The 20,419-nt window shown below is 41.2% G+C and overlaps 1 protein-coding gene across 1 annotated transcript; it reads left to right on the plus strand.

The window, feature by feature from the left end:
- The first annotated feature begins 1,917 nt into the window (after positions 1 to 1,917).
- cunh3orf38 (chromosome unknown C3orf38 homolog) lies at positions 1,918 to 4,977 on the plus strand. The gene is made up of 4 exons (XM_010791672.1): positions 1,918 to 2,089; positions 2,437 to 2,612; positions 2,759 to 2,991; positions 4,302 to 4,977. The coding sequence occupies exons 1-4, from the start codon at positions 1,963 to 1,965 to the stop codon at positions 4,663 to 4,665; spliced, it is 900 nt and encodes a 299-aa protein (XP_010789974.1). The 5' UTR covers positions 1,918 to 1,962; the 3' UTR covers positions 4,666 to 4,977.
- The last annotated feature ends 15,442 nt before the right edge of the window (positions 4,978 to 20,419 follow it).

Genomic DNA, 20,419 nt, shown 5'->3' on the forward strand with positions numbered 1-20,419 from the left:
CTGCTTTTCCAAGCCTTTTTACTTTCTTTTCTTCTCTCATCACACATTCAAGCCCCCAGTGTTCATGTATCATTTCAATCTAAATTATTCACTTTCTTCTTACACATTACATTTCAGCATAGCAGTTTAGCGTCAGATTTTCAGCATAAAGCATTCCCAATAGCAATTTCTTCAGGAATTTCATTCTCTAGTTATTTCATATCTGTTCCATCTGTTTACAGACTTGTATTTCTCTCTTTCTTCTTGTTTAATTTGTGCTTTCTCAGGAAGGACACTGTTTTCTGAGTTATTTTGCAAATGACTAAAGGAAAGAAGTTACTTTTTTCGACAATTTATAATAGTACTGTATGTTGAGTTATGTTGGCCAGTTGAGAGATTTAAACCAGTTTCTTTATTACTCTGGTTTGAGGAAATGTGTTTGCATCATTTGGGAAATGACTTAAGCAATTTCCTCTTAGCTCATTTCAGAACATTTCCTTCTGTTGAAAGCAGGCCACTGTGATGTGTATTTCAACGATGTGAAATTATAGAAACTGAAGTAAGCCAATAAAACAGTTCCTCATTGTGACAGAGTTTTAGGGCAGCAGTTAGGCAATATCAGCCTGTCAGGCTTATCAATCAATACCACGCCTGGTGTTGAAAACATGGTCAAATTCCATGTCCTGATTTCTTAACAAAATAAATGCTTCCAAAAACAATATGCAAGTGAGAACATAACATTTGCATAAAACAGTCCACAAGCATTGACTCCACAACATGTTCTTATTTTATAATTGATTTACTACTAACGAATGTTCCCGCCCGCCTGTATATCAGCTTCATACAGTAATAATACCTTATTCAGTATGTTGATAAAAGATCAATGCACATTAACTAAGCCTTTAAAACAAAAAATCAACTCAAACTAAAGTTATATCAATATCCCGAATTGTAAAATAAAACGTATTGTTATAGAAAAATTGTACATTTTAGTGGTTGTAAAGGGTTACTGACGAGCAATGCTAAAGTTACTTTACATTTGCAAGTTTCTTATGGAGTTTGGCACTGGATCACTGGATACGGCGTTTGCTCCAATACCTAAGAAGCGATAATATCAACAGTGATTAAATCATTACACAAGTCGTTTAATGGCATACGATAAACAACATTTAACGATACAGGTATGTGTATACAAGCTAAACTATGCAGGGGCGAAAGGTTAAATAGGCTAATGTGGATCTATTATCAAAACATAATGGTACGTTACCTTTACGCGATTTACTCCCTTTCGTTATTCGGCAGTACAGTTTTAAATCGTGCAGTGGCGTTCTTCTTTCCTGTGAATTAAAATGCTATGTGTGTCGCCAACTGAGAGGTCGCTTATCTTGCAGATGTATTTCCACACAGCTGCACTGGCAGAACATCTTCATTGCGCAGGCTAGCTGCTTTTATTTAGCTAGCTATCTTGTCCTGTGATGCCTTCATGTACTCCTCGTAAATACGAATGACTATAAATAAAAACATCCAAAACCTAAATTACCAATACAAAAAAGCAATCACATGTTTAAAACCTAGCACCAGGTTGTTGTATCTGTGAACTGAATTCTGCATTTTGTTCTAATTAAAAGGTCCCCTTCTAACATGGCATATACAACCATACATGTAATTTATTATCGGACAAAAAAAGGACTGCTTTGAAATGTAAAATAATCTATGAAATTCTAGTTAATCCTTAAAAACATGTTGGTCACATAACTTCTGATGATTTTCTTCAGATAGTAGAACCAAGTATTACGGGTTGTTGTTCATGTGTATTTAGGATTAGGGTTAACCATAGAAGCAATAATTCCTATAGTCCTGAAAGCAGCTTGGCTTTTTCCGGAACGTTTTCCCACTCATTCATGTTTCTTTACGAACACTTTTCTAGAAGGACACAAATAGACGGAAAAGGATCTTAAGTTTCGTTATGCAGTGTCGTCGAAAATGTCTGGACTGTCAGAAACAGAACGAGCTGGATGTACAAAGTTACTGCAGTCTCTGTCAAAAGACGATGTATTCTCACTCAGTGACACAGTGACGAACAAGCTGATAGTTGTGGAGAATGTGACAGGTAACGTTGTACCAGATAACAAGTAGCAAGGTAGCTAGCATACTAGTATCAACTACAATCAATTGCCTTATGGCAACCTTTTGCCAACAGACTGAACAAGTCAATGTTTAACATATATTTTATATTATTTAAATTATATTTTCGTGCCACAGACTTGGTGGGGCTATTTTGTCAGCTATAAATGTCTCTGACATGAACTAACATGAGTCATGACATTAGTTCAGAAAATAAAAATGTGCATGAACTGACGCCAGGGACTGCTCGTGCGTTTTTTCGTATACCAAAAGAACACATTATGTTCAAATAATAACATCATCCATGTGCCTTTTCTTCATATGTTTGTATAGAGGCCATTGGAGCAATTATCACCTTTACTAAAAATGCTGAAGAGTTCCTGAAAAGGAAGAAGGTTCATCGCGACCTCATATTTAAATACCTTGCCAATGAAGGTGTGGTGATGCCCCCAAACAGCGAGAAAAACAAGCTGGTGAAAAGGACCCTGGAGCTCTGGTCTTCTGGGAAGGTAGGGACAGGGTCAGTTTACCCTCACTGATATGTTGACATGGTTGATAACATAATAATAAGGCGATTGACAGCACAGATTATTGAAAGATGTACTAAAATGTTTTTTTAAGTATGCCATAATGATTCCCTTCTCTTTTCTTTAAGGCTGGGGTTGACCAAAGCCTTCCAGGAGAAACAGATGACACCAAACAGAGACTGACATCAGACACAGATATCGTGAAGGCTGAGGTGGGCTTTGACCCGCTGGTGCTCGGCCAGCAGTTCTGCCAGTGGTTTTTCCCACTCTTAAACAGCCAGAACCCCTCTCTGGGCCAGCCGCCTCAGGACTGGGGACCAAAACACTTCTGGCCTGATGCGAAGCTATGCCTTCTCTCCAGGTAAGAATGCCATTAACAGTAAGTACATCGAAATTAAGCTACTCTTAGAGATTCACCAAGCAAAATGTCAGGGTTGTCAGATAGTCTGACATTATGGTGACCGGCTATTCAATCTCATATATATATGTGCTGTTCAAATGTACACACCTGGCTTAAAATGGTTTTATATCGTAAACACAGTGGCACTTGCAATTTCCCCTGCATGTCATCTTTCGCCCTCTGACGCAGATGCCCAGCCTTGGGCAGAATGCTATCTCCCTTAAGGAGGGCTGCCCTAGCATATTGTTGATGTTACCAGTTTATCACCGGACAGCTCTCTGTCAGAGATCGTTATTGGTTTGGGACACCTGGAACACATCCACCTCGGGGTGTAGATGACCCCGAGCCATAAGCCACAACAACTGTGATTCAGTGCCCTCAGCTGTTTAGTTTATCTATTGAAGAATATTGATTATTACACTGTGAACTAGTTAAAACCTCGAGCTACTGGAGGGTTCTTCAGAATTGATTGTGGCATCTCGACCGTGTGGTCAAATCGTGGCCCGTGACATGTCTTGTGTATTCTCCGGCCGAAGCTCCAAATAAACCGTCAGTGTTTGCCATCAAAGCTCCAGCTCTCCTCGTGTCTCTCTGAGTCCTGACTCCTATTGCTTCAGGAGTTTCCCCCACAGTGCTAACAGTAACATAGCAGACACACACACACACACACACACACACACACACACACACACACACACACACACACACACACACACACACACACACACACACACACACACACACACACACACACAGAATCCTTCCTCTGTCAGGTAATGTGGGGCAGACAGGAGGACGCCTCAAGTTATTATATTATGCATACCTTTACATTCTTGTAAATAGATAGGATTCATAGAGGTTTATTTCAAAGAATGTAACATACAATTGAATTTTCCATTCAAGAAAAAGTTATAAAATGTTTGTGGTTGCTGTCAATTATGTTTTTTAGAAAGACAATTGGAATGGTAGGTCTTAAAAAAGACTTAAAAACATAATCAGAATTTGGAAAGTGTATTGCAATATATCTTTTTCTTATAATGATATGTGGTTTGTTGGACTCTCAATGTTCAAATCAGTTATTTATTTTGGGTAGGACCAACTGAACCAATTGTCTTCAACTTTTCTGCATACAAAATGACCATCAGAATGATTTGTGAGATATGATAAGCACCTTTCACACACAAAGGCTTGAACTAAAGCACTCACTATACATTTTGGGAAAATAACCCAAAAGCTAAACAGTGATGACATCGCTGTGTCTCTGTTCTCAGAGCTGGCAGCGAGCAGATGGAGGATTTCCTGGGGGCTGAGCTGGTCAGCCTGCGTCTCCTGGCTCTGACCCGGGACGAGCAGCTCCTCCTCAGCCCCAACCTGGAGCCCCAGGGCCTCAGGACCCTGGCCTCCCCCCACGGCCTGGTGCTGGTGGCAGTAGCCGGGACCATCCACAGAGACGGAGCTTGCCTGGGCGTGTTTGAGCAAATATTTGGCCTCATCCGCTCCCCGCTGGAGAACAACAGCTGGAAGATCAAGTTCGTCAACCTGAAGATCAGAGGGCAGGACTCTCTGGGGGGTGCAGAGACGGCAGCGCCCGCCTTGACTTACAACTCCACTGAATTGCAACTTCTCTACAGTTGATGAGACACTTTATTTGTTGATTTTTAACATGTCAGGATGTAGGGTTAGGTTCTCGCTGTTTCATCTAAATCTACTCGGCATATTGTTGATGTAACATGAACACAGGAAAAAAACTTGAGAAAACAAATATTGTTTTCGGCTTTCCAGAAAATATAAGTTTGCTGCTTGTTGTTGTGGAAACATTTTATTTAACTTTATACTGTACTTTTAACGTTTTGCTTTTTCATCTTTTGCCTTACTTAAAATACAATGTAAATACAGACATGAATGGGCTTTTGTATATATGTATCAAAATAAATAAATGTAGGTATATCTCAATGTCTAGTATCCGGGCAGTTATTTCTCTTTCTGCAGGTTTTAAGTGATTCTCACTTTTTGTACACACAGTATACAAACAGTTTTGTGATGTTTCCTTGATGATGACACTATTGCTGATTCACTGCATTGTGGCAATAAGTGGCAGTGAAGTATCCTGTGATTATCAGTAGTGGCATGGAAAAGCATATCAGTCTTACTCCATTTCACATTTTTATAGCATAGTGCACAGCTGTTGGGAGAATAGCAGCCTAGTTGTTATGTTTTTGTTCTCGTTCTATTCATCCCGGGGCACAGTGTAATTTGGCACAACATTTGACGGATGAATGTAAGTCCCATTCAGCCTCAACCTAAACACAACGAGGATTACTTTGAGTTACTTCCCTTGTTCACACGGAGGCCAGATGCTGTGCAGTCCCGCAGCTCAGACTGATGCTGCATTGAAGGTATAATCATATAATTTCCCCAAGTATTATCCACATGAGCAGATCCGTGTTGCTTTTCTCAAGTCGAAACTCCTCTCACAGATGTGATCCTTACAGTATTTCACTGCGAAGAAAGATGTTTTCTGATTATCATAGTTGGAATGTATGAGTAGATGCATTTTTGTCACATTTGTGTTTCATATTTGGGACTTCCATGCCTCATAGACCAGCAGAGGACAAGCATATGTACATTGTGCAGTGACAAAGTACATATATATATATATATATATACTCAACTACATTTTGTAGGGAAATATTATTTTACTTTAATACCAATACATTTATTGAACACTAGCTACTTTGTACTTACTATTAAAACACATGATATGCTAATAAAATATGATGTAGTACTTTACTGCCGATGTACCCAGTATTTAAAAAAAATTCAATTGGCTCAACATTGACAACATAAATCAATATTTTTCATCATTTACTTTTGGTACTTGGAGTTAATTTCTGCTGATTATCCTTCTGTATGTCTACTAAGAGCATTTTCTATTCAGGTCTTTAACTTGTGATTGAGTATTTTGAGCCCATTATATGTTTGCTTTTACTTAAGTAAAGGACTTCTTCCAAAACATACATTGTGTCCAAACCAAAGTCTGTCACCAACCCCCGATGATAAAGGGCACGTTTTTGTGCGAGTTTTCAATATCCATAAATGTGACCCTCTCCATGCTGTTAGGTTTGATTACAGGATCTGTTATATTTGATTAACATCTTACATGGCCAAAATGCATATGACACGCAAACCATTTGTTACACTCTTTGTTACAATTTGGAAACAGCGAAACTTCTGCCTTGAAAAAGTGAGAAAGAAATCAAGTCCGTCCTCATTGCATCCCTGACAGCAGCAGGTTCAGCCTCATTGGCACTCAGTACCAATACCAAATATATCAGGGTGACAGGGTAAGAGTCAGGAGGGAGGAGGGGATCTGGCCTTCTCATCATTAACACAGATCATGAGTTGCCGAGCAACAGCTGAGCAACACCCATACAGTCTATGGTAACACCCGATGGGAGCCTGAAAAGACTCAGCTTTAAAAAGACAATATATATCCCTTTAACAGCTTATGCTTTCTGATTGACTGGTACTTTTATTTACCTGTGCAAAACACAATTTTCTTTGATATGCTCATATGTCCTATTAATTGGACAAAAATAATACATTTCATAAGGTCCTAATGAAGACCTTATTGGTGAAGTGGATCTGGTTTTCCATTGATTACTCTGCCATCCCCGGCAGGGCACATGGGGTCTGGTGAGTATAGAATATGCCGTTCTGACTCTGTGGCTTTGGTGGGAAATGTTACATGTGGGAAATTATTCTTGGCAGCTGTTCTCAAAGGCTCCTGGAATACTTAATATCTGTGACTGTATGGGTCGGAGCCGCATGGCTCTTTGTGCTTTACTGGGCCATAGTTGTGGTGAGGGGAAACCACTGCAGCCATTGATCTCAGCCTGTTCACCTCTCAGAAAGAATAATAACAAGCTGCTCGCCTTCTGTCTTTATGGCACTTGGCTTTTCTGAGTTTTAATAAGCGGTTTGGCCACGGGCGCAGCTCTGACGCATGGGTTCAAAAATACCGTTACAGTGGCGTCTGGTGATGGTTTTGACTCCGAAAGCTTTTTTTTCCTCTTACATTTTCTTTCCCCTCCTCTAATAGGAAGTGTGTTTCTCATAAAGAAACATGCGAAAACTTCGATGCATGGCTCTTTGAAATAGCTGGTGAACCATGGAGACGGCTGCTTTAATTGTCAATCCATTTTTCCCCACCTTTTACTTTGATTGTGACTGATTGGATGTTGGGTTTGCTCATAGAAACTGCTTCATTAGGTTTCAAACATTACTTTATTAAACGCTTCACGCAACAGCCATTTTTCACTGTGTGACAATCTGATGGTTTTACACATCCATTAATGCCAAAGTGCATTTTTTTTAAATGTCTACAGCAGTAATTCTCAAAGTGGAGCGTGGGGACACCCAGGATTTTCTCAGCGAGTTGAAGGAGTCCTTGAACTGGTATTATGCAAAATGAGTCTCATCTTTATAGTGTTTATTAATAGAAATGATCTGAGTGGCTAGAATAACACATGCATGTCCCATTCTCTATATACACCTCCAGCTTGTAAAATAGACATTTACTCAATCATTTCATAAATGTGCCCGTACTGTTTGGGTCTTTTTGAAGTAACTTGTGTCATTATGTGATTTTGGATTTATACAAGAAGTACCATGTTAATATTTCATTTATTTTGCTCAATGATCCGTCAATTTGATTTGACCTCATGGCGACATGAGGCCAGAAGAGGGCAGACAAGCTGCACCAGAGAGAAGACAGACTTTGATCCCGGGCCAAGAGAAGAGTGGGGTGAAAAAAATCCTTTTAACACTATTACTTGAGGAAACTCATCAATTCCTCAGAGCAATCTGATGTTACCAGGCAATATCTATCCAGCCAATGCCACGAGGAAAACCGCACATTTTTCCATTTTTGAATTGTCCTCCATTAAAGTAATGGGGTTCTAGAAGAGAGACCCGTTAAACTGTTGTCTTTCATAGGCATCAGAGCACGTATTTCACAAGTTATTGAAGTGTCAGTAATTTATCTGTACCCGTGAAGGTGTCAGAGACCATTTTTACACAATACTCTCAGCGGTCTGCATTCTCTGGACAATAAAGAAAATGATTTATGATTGGGAATGGGACGCAATCAATAGGCCATGATATTTCTCCCGCTGACAAAACATGCTGGAGGAGAATTCAATCACAGTTTGACGTAGTTGTCATTTTTGTTGGACTTGCCCTCCAACCCAACAGTGTTTCATAAACCAGTACACTGCACAGAAACAACCACATAACTGGAGGAGGAGGGGGGAATGAGGTCAACAGAGTTTGGCGTTGGTGTTAAAGCCACAATCCCCAATACTCCAACCTCACACGTTCTGTTTGCTCAGGAGGGGTTAGGATTTCATTATTTGTTTTGATTATAGGGCGACAAACTTCTTTGGCTTATTGCACTTTTTATTTATTGCAATTTGAATTGCTCTAGAGCTTTCATTTGAGAAAAGTTAATTATCCGTACATTTTAAGTTGATCCCAACAACATTATTGATGTTTTGAGTGTCCCGACATCTATTTCATTATTCAAAGAGAAAAACCTCTTGTACGGTCAACTCTAGCCATAAAGTAGTGGTTGTTTCCTGAAAAGGTCTACTTAGACTCAATATGCAAGCAAAGTGATACCATTTGCATATTAAGGACATTACACAGAGAGGTAATGAGTTCAACAACATTGTGGCATCTGTAGAATGAGGTTTGGCCTCATGTTGGTTTGACCTTACGTAACCTGTTGGGAATGGGCCTGAGCCTTTACAGTCAGTGTGCATCACAGATCTCCCCTAAAGCATCAATCTTCATTTCACTCCCCGATGTCCGAGCTGACTTCATTGTTCTGTTTCAACACAAATTGGTTTGGACCGAGGAGGCAGCCGTCACAGTTCATATCAGCCCCTCTCCTGGCCTGGCGGTGTATCCTTACACATGCATCATTATCTCATGTAAATACTGGAAACTGGAGACCGCCGGGGGAACAAACGCCATTCAAGGCAACAAAGCGAGGGGCTGAGTGAAAAGATCCTGGGCGGTGACACTCTCGCTTAGCGTCAATTGAAGAAAACAACAAGCAGAGACGTTCCTGGAGGCAGCTGAGTCCAAAGTTTGTATTTATACTGAGGCAAATATGCATGTTTGAGGTGAATGCACCAGCCAAGGATGTTTCAATCAGGAAAACATGGATGGAGAACAAAAATGTCCCTCACATTGAGATGTACTTGAGTTGATCTCACAACACAATACCCTCCCTCCCATCTCTCTTTATCTCTTTATGTCCCTCTCCTTCTCTCACACATAGTGGCTCCACTGTGCAGCTTTGCACTGATTCCCTTCAGTATGCAGTGCAAGGGCCCCGCTGAGGGCCTTCCCTTGGCTCTCGAACCAAACAGAGAAGATGGTGTTATCAGAGTGCTGCCAGGAGGTTGTCAGCTCGTATTGGGCCGGGCTGACCGAGTGGCCGGTTGGGGGATGCGTGTCCATGCCAGGCTCCCAGCTCCATGGACATCTGCTGCGTGTGGAAAAGCTGTGCAGTTTGTCTGCGGCTGCATCTTAATCCTCCATCTCTTCGGCTGCAGCCATGCCTGGCCGAGCAAACCAGTAGCTCTGCTCGCCTTGCTTGTATTAATTGCCCTTGCCTGGCTCGCTGTTCGCTTCTGATTACACTCATTAATTTCAATTCCCCAGGAAGCCACCACCACCGTAGCTGCCTTTAGACACACACACACACACACACACACACACACACACACACACACACACACACACACACACACACAAACATGCATGGATAGGCGTAAATATACGAACGGTGTTAGATATTCAAAATGTTTTGTCTCTGCGTGTTCTCATTTAGCACACCTACATACAGTCATGCTGCAATTATGGTTCAAAATTAGGAGGAGGAGGTAGCTATAGAATAGTTACATTTGAGGGAAACTGTTGGCTCTTAATTATACCCTCCAAATCTTTCATCTTAAGTATTTCTTTTAATTCAATATTTCTTAATCACCAATTTGATTATTAGTGAATTATGGTTTATATCTTTACTAACAATTTTAATTTGCTGGTTAAATGTGCACTGTTTCTGAGTATGTACATGAGAGTCATGATGATATGTTGACTAATATAAGTTTCATGTTTCTTGTGATCATATGCACAGATGCAAACACCCTCTGCGTCACATTTTTGAATGTTATTAGCAGCTGTAAGCCGGCGGACAAGAAGAAAGTTGTTTGGGCCGGCTGCTCATAAGTCATTGTCCTCATCTGAGCAGGTGGACCACATCTGGTAAACTCCCAACATCTGGGCCAGCAGGGTGGCCTTGTAATTATGGTAGTGCTACAAAATTAACTGTAAAGGAAAATTCAATGTCATACCATATTATTACCTTTGACTCATTACATTTTCAAGCTCATACGCAAACACTTTCCTGAGAGCAAATGTAGCATAATCAGCCAAAGTGAAGCGGCTTAGTGGCGATACGGACTAGACAACATCCTTCCTTAATGAACAAACATGAAACTTTGTGTGTTTATTTAAAATACACAGACATATCAAGCAACTAAAACAACAGCACCACATGCATGCATGGATGATAACACATTACAATAGAGTTGTAGGTGTAGATGTCCACAGAGTGCATCGTCCACACTACCTCATCAGCTTGTGAGTTTTTTTTTTATCCTTGAAAGTTGAGAGTGACGTACTGACTGCGGCTGCTACTCCTCCTCAGCAGCCGCTAAGCCGACCTGAGGGGCAGTAAAACCCCCCCATAATACCAAGCTGTGTGGCCTCTCGCCTTCTGTCACCCTATCACCTCAGAATCTGGGATTTTCTGGGAAAGCGGGGCTTCTGGACTGACTCATCAGACAGCTGTACCTTAAAGGTCCTTGTGGGGGCGTCGCCCCGAGGGTCACTGCCCTGGACTGTGATTTGACGGCCAGGCACAAATAAAAACCCCTGAAGCCTGACAACTTCCTCGCTGAGCCCACGTAACCCAATTAGTGAACCAGTCCTCAGTCGGAGAAAATGAAAACATTCCGGACTCAAACTCCCAAGGCGGCTGTAGTCATTTATTAAATCCATTTCTTGTTTCACCTTCTTCCTGAGATTTTTCTGCCACTGGTTTTAATGGTCCACCAAGGAGTGTCTCAAGAATTCAATGTCATGCCAGTGGGCTGCAAATAAACTGGCTGTGCAGCATCCTGCAGACAAGCTAGAGTTCCTCTCATCATTTTCCCATTGCAATCTTTTTACAGGATACCCAGATAATGAGATTGCCTCCTCTCTGTGGGTGCTGAGGGCCAACATTACCCAGTGGGCAATGTAGGCCATGGGGCGAAAGGAGCTGGAGGGTGAAGGCAGAGATGAAGGGAGGAATCAGTGCTGTAGCAGAAGGTCATATTGATTGATAAAGCGCCCAGTGGATCGGACTGTGGATTGCTCGCCCCCTATAGTGTTTGTTGTGGGACTGCTGCCCTGAAGGCCCTGAACAACACTAACAGGCAGAGAAAGACAGCCAAATCAATGGCCGTCTCACACAGGGCTCTTACATGTTCGTCCCAATCATCTCAAGTGGCTCCCTTGACACCTCTACTTGCCACCACTAAAAAAATAGCAAGATTTGTTAAAGACACAAGAGTTTAGGAAGGAACGGCAAGCTGCGCTAAGGCAATCGATGAATAACATCCTGGTATTATAAAGCAACTCTAACACTAAAATACCACACATTCCAGCCTGAGAAAGATGAGGATGATGAGGAATGCGTTTGAGGAAGGCTACATTTGCCTATTGAGACCAGGCCCCTGGGTGTCTTCTCTTTCCCTTGTGAGCCCCTGACAAAGCCAGGCCTCCTTACTGCTGACAGCCAAATGTCCTCATCCATCCTCATCCAAGAGGCCCGCAGGCGTCATCAACCCCGTCTAGATTTCCCCCGACGAAACCCCAGAGCAGATATCTCATGCCCCGAGCCCAGGAAAGCGATGGAGTTGGGAGGATCCCCGTGGATTCTCTGTCAATATGTCATCATCGTCATATCTGCCAGTTGGCAGCGAATAGTAACCCGCTGCAGATGTGTCAGCAAAACAGTCTCCATTTTATTAGTATTTCTTTCCACTGAATATCCATTGCAGAACACACACCTCTCCTCTGTATTCACAGGAAGGCTCATAACTCAGGCAGCCCATGATGTGCTTCCCATTCGTGTGACGGAGAGGTATTTGTGATGATGAACGGACACATGGGGGAGTGTTTGTTTTGTGCAAAAAAGGGACTCTTAGCCGGGTGGAGTCGTGCACAGTAAGCAGACGTAAGCACTTATGGTCCAATCTGGCAGTGCTGACAACACAATTTTAGCCAGTTTGGAGAACAAACCGACCGTTTCATAGGATGATACACCTTCAGTACAAATGTAGCGTATGAATTATTTAGTTTAATCTTTGTGTGCGGGGCATCAAGGGAAAATGTGAATTTTTGGCCATAAAGAAGTCCTCTATAAGTCTCTTCTTTGCTACAATAAAGAGAGTGTTCATAAAAAAGCTTTGAAAAACGTGTATAAAGTTATAGAAGCATCCAGCACACTTTACAAGTCTGCCTTCTGAACAATATTCTGACTTTGCTTAGATATAAAGGCTGTAATTTGTAATGTCGCCATCCATCTTCTACAGCAAGCTGCTGCGATTTGCAAAAATACTCCATATCATACACAATGTAACTAAATGTTTCATTTAGACCAGAAAGTGCACTGTAAATATGAAGCACTTTGCTAAAAGCCAGGACATCACCGCAATATCATGGCCATTCGGAGAACAGTATCATGCTCAATGGAACATTTCTGGGCTTCTTAATATCAGGCTTCGAGACGGTAATTGTCTTTACTGCATTTAGCGAGGGTCACAGAGAAAGTGACAGGGGAAACAACGGGCAAAGAAAGAAAGAGAAGAGGGGATAGGAGAACAAGTGAAGTCTGACTCCTCCTTAAGCGGAGTACCCCTCATAGCAAATCTCACAATATTGCAACTTTGCAGCTATTGCCATGAATGAATTCAGCATGTTGAGGAGGAGAGCAGAACACGTCCACACACGCTGCCTTGACGTTCCCTCGGCTGTGATATAACACAGCTAATAGAGGACGAGATGACTGAGATTTCATTTCAGGAGCAGCAGCGGTAATGGATGCTGATCATGACTGTATTACATGCAATTGAATTCAAAACATTTCAGATATTTTGTTTACTCCCCCTGAGATGTCTATAAATACCTTTTTTCTCTAGCTTTGGGGCAAACAAGAAGCTTTACATGTGTATGTTTGAACACTCTTTAAAGCTGCTTTCTTACGTTGACGTGCATGAGATTGTGTTTTTATTGAGTCTCGCCTACAGGATTATGGGTGGAGAGAGTCAGAGGCTGCTTGTGAGGTGATGTGTGACCTTTAAGCGAGGAATGTTTTTCATAGCAGGGTCATCCATCTTCATTTTCTGCTGGTGGTTACTGCGATGTACAGTATTAATTCAAACAGCTCGAGGTGTTTAGATAGCTCGCTCCATCGGGCTAAACGCACCCAAACTGTCTGAAATGACATCCATCAGTCAAACCTTGTTTCAAGAAAGGATCAGGTTCACTTTCTGTTATCATTTACATGTAATTAAACTCTCAGGGATCACATTCTTTCAGCTACATAAAATAGGGAAACAGGATTTTCAGGAATGACTTCAGATATCCGGAGAAACCATAGAAAACACTCAAGTCTCTCCATATTTTAACTGAAAATCATTCACGGCAATTAGACTTTGGCAAAAGTCTAAAATGTTCTCTTTATTCTCTACATCTATTTATTTTAGGATTCATTTATTTTCTTTGGAATATAAAGCAAACTTTAAACTGCACTAACCTGAAGGAAATAAGATAATCCAAATCAAATATCAGTTTGTATAAGAGCTTCCTTGATATTGTTAGAAAAACCACCAAAGTGGACATATTCATTATTGAATTGCAAAGCACCCAGGGTAAAAGTTAGCTTCATGTTAATATGTATAGAAAAGCAGAGAATAGCTCAAAGTTAAAGACATTATGTAACTTATTTTTAAATATGTTTAATGTCCTTAGTTTAATAGGTGATTTAGGAGTGGGCATTAGCAAGGCCCAAAACACGACAATATAATTTTAGCTGGCAGTTATTGAGCGAATGGATTGCCCACCTGCGCTTGATGTTGCACAAATGCCAAACTTCATTGCATCTCATCAAAAGGTGTTAGTCTGTGGAATAACTGTAATGATGCACTGAAATATTGTACAAGTCTATCTAAACTGAAAGTATTATTTAGGAGCCAAATCATTAATGGTTATGAACAGGACCATTTGTTGTTATTTCTTGTAATTGTAAAAGTAATTTCTTTCTGATTGTTTTGTAAAAAAACAAAAAGTAAACAAATTAACAAGACAAACATGTCGACCTAATATTTTATTTATAAGAAAAATATAGGCTAGAGGGGGTAGGACCAGAAAAGTTTTTTAAGCTTCTTCTTGCCCCTGTTGAACATGACAGACTATTTTTTTTTTTTTTGTACTTTGTTATAATTATTAATTTGAGTGAGAAACAAAAGGGAAAAAAAAAAAATATATATATATATATATTATTGTTGTATGTTTTTGTTTCTGACATGTTCAATAAATTGGCTAATAAATAATAAAAAAATGTTCTGAAAAAGAACACTTTCACAAATGTCTCTTTGCTGGTAGAGAGATGAGTGGTTATTTGCAGTGTTTTTTACTTTAAATTTGTCTGATATAAAGTCTACTCTCCTTCCTGCCTCCATAAATCCAGAAACACTAACAAAGTGTTTCTGGATAAATCCTCTCGCTCCCGGCCGGCCTCTCAAGGACGCTGATTGACATTTTATACAGCTCCTGCAGTTTAGCCGTATTGATGGCATTCAATTTATCTGTATTTTCTTTTAATAAGGGTGCTGCCAGATGCCTGGTGCTTTCAAAGTGCTCTTTAAGAGACAGTGAGTTGCGGGGAAAGGGATGGAGACACAAAGAAGGTCAGAATTAAGCGATGTGCTTTCTCTAAAGCAATTATTTCAAGATGCTAGATCTTTTTCCGACTTGGCCGGGTAAATGCTGTAATTGGACAGTGACACATTTTTATCATTTGGCCTGTGCTCCAGGACATTAGATTTGTAATGAAGCAATGGCTGTAAGGTTAAGTGCTTACTGTCAGCTTTAATTTGAGGGAGATCACAGATGAAATTGATATACTTATCATTATCATTACTGAAGATGATTTGTTTCTATTGCACACCCTTTGCAATGAATCATGTCAATGCTAAAGTAACAGACATCATCAAACACCCGACAGGCCTCACATCCTTACTTTTTGCCTTTTCTAGCACTTGTTGCTTTCAGTTTGGTTGTGAGCAAGTATTTCATGAATACAGGATCTCAATACAAATGGCTCATACACTGTTTACCACTTTTGAACACCTCAAAGCGCCTTAAATGTGAAAGTCAGCTCTTTACCCTCTTAATTATGTGAAGTCTGATGTTCTTAAATTGAAACAAAACTTCACTAATGATTATAGTATATGTTAACTGCTCTAAAAGTTGTTGGTGTTGCAACTTCAAATCCTGAACACGAAAAGTGTTAAAAGGCGACTTTGTCCATGTCTCTCCAATCAGTTCTGGGGTACAACATCTATTCCCAGCCATGTTTTATTAATCCATCTGCATCCTCGAAAACTAGGCCAGTCACACAGAGCCCAGACTATCCACTTGTCCTTTGTACGGATGGCATTATTTTTGTTTTTTTCTGTTTTTGTGCTGGGGTGAAATGCACAGAGCTGTGCTTATTCCATTTTTGTAATGAGAGCTGCCTATCAGGGAGCCACAGAGCGGCAAAGAATGGGCTGCAGATGCACAACATGTGGCTGAATGTCTCTGCTGTTCAAATTCTGTCGATATGACACTGCAGTTTGGACAGTAATGAGGGGAGTAGTTTGCATTGTGTCTGACAGGCCCTTGTGTCCAAACAACAGTGAAAGGCTGCATTAATTCAGAATAAGACTCTCCATTGCCCTCTCCCCATGCCATCTCCTTAATAAATGCCATCGGGCATCACTGAGTCTAGACGCTCGACCACACAAGGCGACACTGGCTGCCCCCAGTCTGAGACGCTGCCATGTGTGCGTGCTGCTTATTCTGTGTATACCGAGCCACTTACACGAAAGGAAAAACGGATTCATGTGGCACACATGTGCACCACTTGGCTCTGACAGAGAGAGAATAAGCAAGAGTGCCCCCCCCCCTCCCACCTCCTCCTGTGTACGAGGAATCCGAGGCAGACAGTGTCACACTCCCTGGCTACTGCTTTAATTAAAGCCCTAATGATAGGCTTTCAACTGAGAAGCAACTTATCATCTCACATAATCGCCCGGCGCTAGTTAGCGCTGGCAGAATTGCAACCATCTGCTGTGTTCAGAACACATTCTGATCGTTTTTTATGGAGTTCACTTACAGTATTTATATTAGGACACCGCCATAATGTGAAAGTATGTTTAAACATTGTATATTAATGGGGCACATCTGTGTGAGAGGTGCTTAGATCAGCAACGCAGATGAATAGCCCAACATCCTCCTTTAAGGATATCATCAAGATAAAGTGTTCAGAGGAACTGATTACTGGACTAGATTTATATGAAGATATCATCACTTTATTTCCCCTTTTTCTTCGTCAATAAGATTGAAGTGGACATTGATTATATGGACGCAATAAAAAGTGTCACTCACACATAATGCTATTCGTAATACATATTTTTGGAGCTGAAATATGTTACTACTCCTGCCACTTTGCAGAACACTCTTGTTTATTTGAATTAGCCATCTCAAATAGTCCCTCACAGCCCCTGTAAAACAATAACCACGTGTTACTGGAGTTTAAGAGGTTCTGGTACGTTAACTTAGGCTGTTTCCCACACTTTTTAAAATCGTAATTTCTAAGTTGTAAATAAAATGGCTTTATTTTTTGTGTACAAAGATTATAGTGTTTTGAATCTCCACATCTTATTTACTTCCAGGAAGCTCACATGTACCTTTAACTATATCAACACAGGCTATAATTCATTTGTGATTGATTTAAACGTGTCAATGGAAGGTGAATGAATACATTATTTTGATGGCTCCGAGTATATTTCATTCAATTATAATAGTCAAAGCCTCTGAAATTCGTATAAAAGATTAAACACTTACAGAAAAAAGCATTTTTCCCAAGATACTTGACGGGTTCGGCTTGTGAAGAATGATTGTAAACTGGATATCTGATGAATGTTCAAAGTGAATAAGATCTTGAATGCTGATGAAATTAAGAGACTTTAAATTGCAGCCACTTAACGGCTTGATCTACAGCATGAAAGAAACACTGTTGGTATTTCAAAATCTCTATATCATATTAATGCATTTCCATAAACACCATTTACAAATCAGGTTCCAGTGAAGTATTGTTTTCTTATTGTTTGATGTGTTGACACAAACTAAATGACTAAACTACAACCAAATGTTTTCACACTTCCATTAGAGAGCTTTGCACAATGAGATTTATCCCCGACAAATCAATCCGAGGTCAAATAAGGAGCACTTAGGGATTATTTACTAGCTCTGAAGCACAGTCATAGTCCTGCTGACAGAAAAAAGCTGCACCCTATGAGCTGATGTAATTCTTCTCCATGGGTGCCTGAAATGCTCCGCGGAGCTTTGGCACACAACGTGATGAGAGCAGCTTGACTTCACTGATGTAAATCCTGCCGCTGTTTACTGAGGGCTCCTGATCAAAGGATGGAGGGGAAGATGGACGGTGGCAGGGAGAGCTGTGAAGTAAGGAGGGAACCTGCAGAGTTGCAAAAATATAGGCGAGTGAGGGGTGTGTGTGCAAGGGTTTAATGGCCCGTATTAAACTGAAGAAATTATAATGTTTTGGTTTTTCATACAATTCTGATTTCAAATTAGAGCAGGTCACTTGTCAGGGTATTTTGAACATGCTGGTACATTGAACAATTCTGCTCTACTTTTGATCTCTTTAAACATCGCTTGTATTTCCTTTCTTATTCTCTGAGTGTCTTACTTGTTTTGCAAATTTCTCCTTCAAGTTCACTATGACACAGCACCCCCCCATGCACCCCCCCTCCCTGTGTGTCTCCTGCCCCCAGCTGAAAGTGAACAGAGGATGACACAAATAAAAAAAGGTTTACTGTCTGCAGAGTTTGACAACCTCTCCCTGCGGGCCTCTTTAATCATCCACGCTTCATTAACTGGCTATCTGTTATCATTTTGCATCAAGAGAAGGAGAAAGATGGAGAGCAGAATAACATTTCATAAAGCAAACTTTTGGACCTCAAAGCAGGTCAGCGAGTCCCAGTGTTTTTGAGAGGTCGGCCTGTCAGGCACAGATGTTCTCTCTTCATCACAGCATTATGACAGAACATTGTTCAAAGTTCTTTATGGTGCTGCAGGAGACAATTAAAACCACCAGCAGCTCTCACTTTGACAGATCTATGTCCACAAAATGCCTTAGTGCTGTTTCAGGGTGGGACACATTTTCTACTCACACACATTATATTGTTTCAAAGAGTATAAACTAAATCCTTGTTTCAGAACTGTCAACTAACAACAAATGTGATGTTAAAGTTAGGATCATCCCATTATAACTGGATGACTACTGGCATCTAAATGGGCTGGCTCCGGCCTAAATAACTGAACTCCTCCAGCGCTACACCCCAGCCAGAGCTTTAAGGTCTGCTGACCAGCTGCTGCTGATAGTGCCCAAGACCAGGCTCAAAACCAGAGGGCACCGAGCCTTCGCAGCAGCTGGCCCCAGGCTCTGGAACACTCTGCCCCTCCATGTGAGGTCTGCCCAGACCCTAGGGGTTTTTAAGTCTACTCTTAAAACACACTTCTTCTCCCTGGCCTTCTAGTCAGAGTGGAGCATGACTCCTGACTTTTCCCTGTGTTTTTTATACAGTGGGGCAAAAAAGTATTTCAGCCACCAATTGTGCAAGTTCTCCCACTTAAAAAGATGAAAGAGGCCTGTAATTTTCATCATAGGTATACCTCAACTATGAGAGACAAAATGAGAAAAAAAAATCCAGAAAATCACATTGTCTGATTTTTAAAGAATTAATTTGCAAATTCCTCGGTAAAATAAGTATTTGGTCACCGACAAACAAACAAGATTTCTGGCTCTCACAGACCTGTAACTTCTTCTTTAAGAGCCTCCTCTGTCCTCCACTTGTTAACTGTATTAATGGCACCTGTTTGAACTCGTTATCAGTATAAAAGACACCTGTCCACAACCTCAAACAGTCACACTCCAAACTCCACTATGGCCAAGACCAAAGAGCTGTCAAAGGACACCAGAAACAAAATTGTAGACCTGCACCAGGCTGGGAATACTGAATCTGCAATAGGTAAGCAGCTTGGTGTGAAGAAATCAACTGTGGGAGCAATCATTAGAAAATGGAAGACATACAAGACCACTGATAATCTCCCTCGATCTGGGGCTCCACGCAAGATCTCACCCCGTGGGGTCAAAATGATCACAAGAACGGTGAGCAAAAATCCCAGAACCACACGGGGGGACCTAGTCAATGACCTGGAGAGAGCTGGGACCAAAGTAACAAAGGCTACCATCAGTAACACACTACGCCGCCAGGGACTCAAATCCTGCAGTGCCAGACGTGTCCCCCTGCTTAAGCCAGTACATGTCCAGGCCCGTCTGAAGTTTGCTAGAGAGCATTTAGATGATCCAGAAGAGGATTGGGAGAATGTCATATGGTCAGATGAAACCAAAAATAGAACTTTTTGGTAAAAACTCAACTAGACGTGTTTGGAGGAGAAAGAATGCTGAGTTGCATCCAAAGAACACCATACCTACTGTGAAACATGGGGGTGGAAACATCATGCTTTGGGGCTGTTTTTCTGCAAAGGGACCAGGACGACTGATCCGTGTAAAGGAAAGAATGAATGGGGCCATGTATCGTGAGATTTTGAGTGACAACCTCCTTCCATCAGCAAGGGCATTGAAGATGAAACGTGGCTGGGTCTTTCAGCATGACAATGATCCCAAACACACCGCCCGGGCAACGAAGGAGTGGCTTCGTAAGAAGCATTTCAAGGTCCTGGAGTGGCCTAGCCAGTCTCCAGATCTCAACCCCATAGAAAATCTTTGGAGGGAGTTGAAAGTCCGTGTTGCCCAGCGACAGCCCCAAAACATCACTGCTCTAGAGGAGATCTGCATGGAGGAATGGGCCAAAATACCAGCAACAGTGTATGACGTTTGACCTCTGTCATT

Source organism: Notothenia coriiceps, unplaced genomic scaffold, assembly GCF_000735185.1.
Source record: "Notothenia coriiceps isolate Sejong01 unplaced genomic scaffold, NC01 NC01_scaffold00035620, whole genome shotgun sequence".
NCBI lineage: Eukaryota > Metazoa > Chordata > Actinopteri > Perciformes > Nototheniidae > Notothenia > Notothenia coriiceps.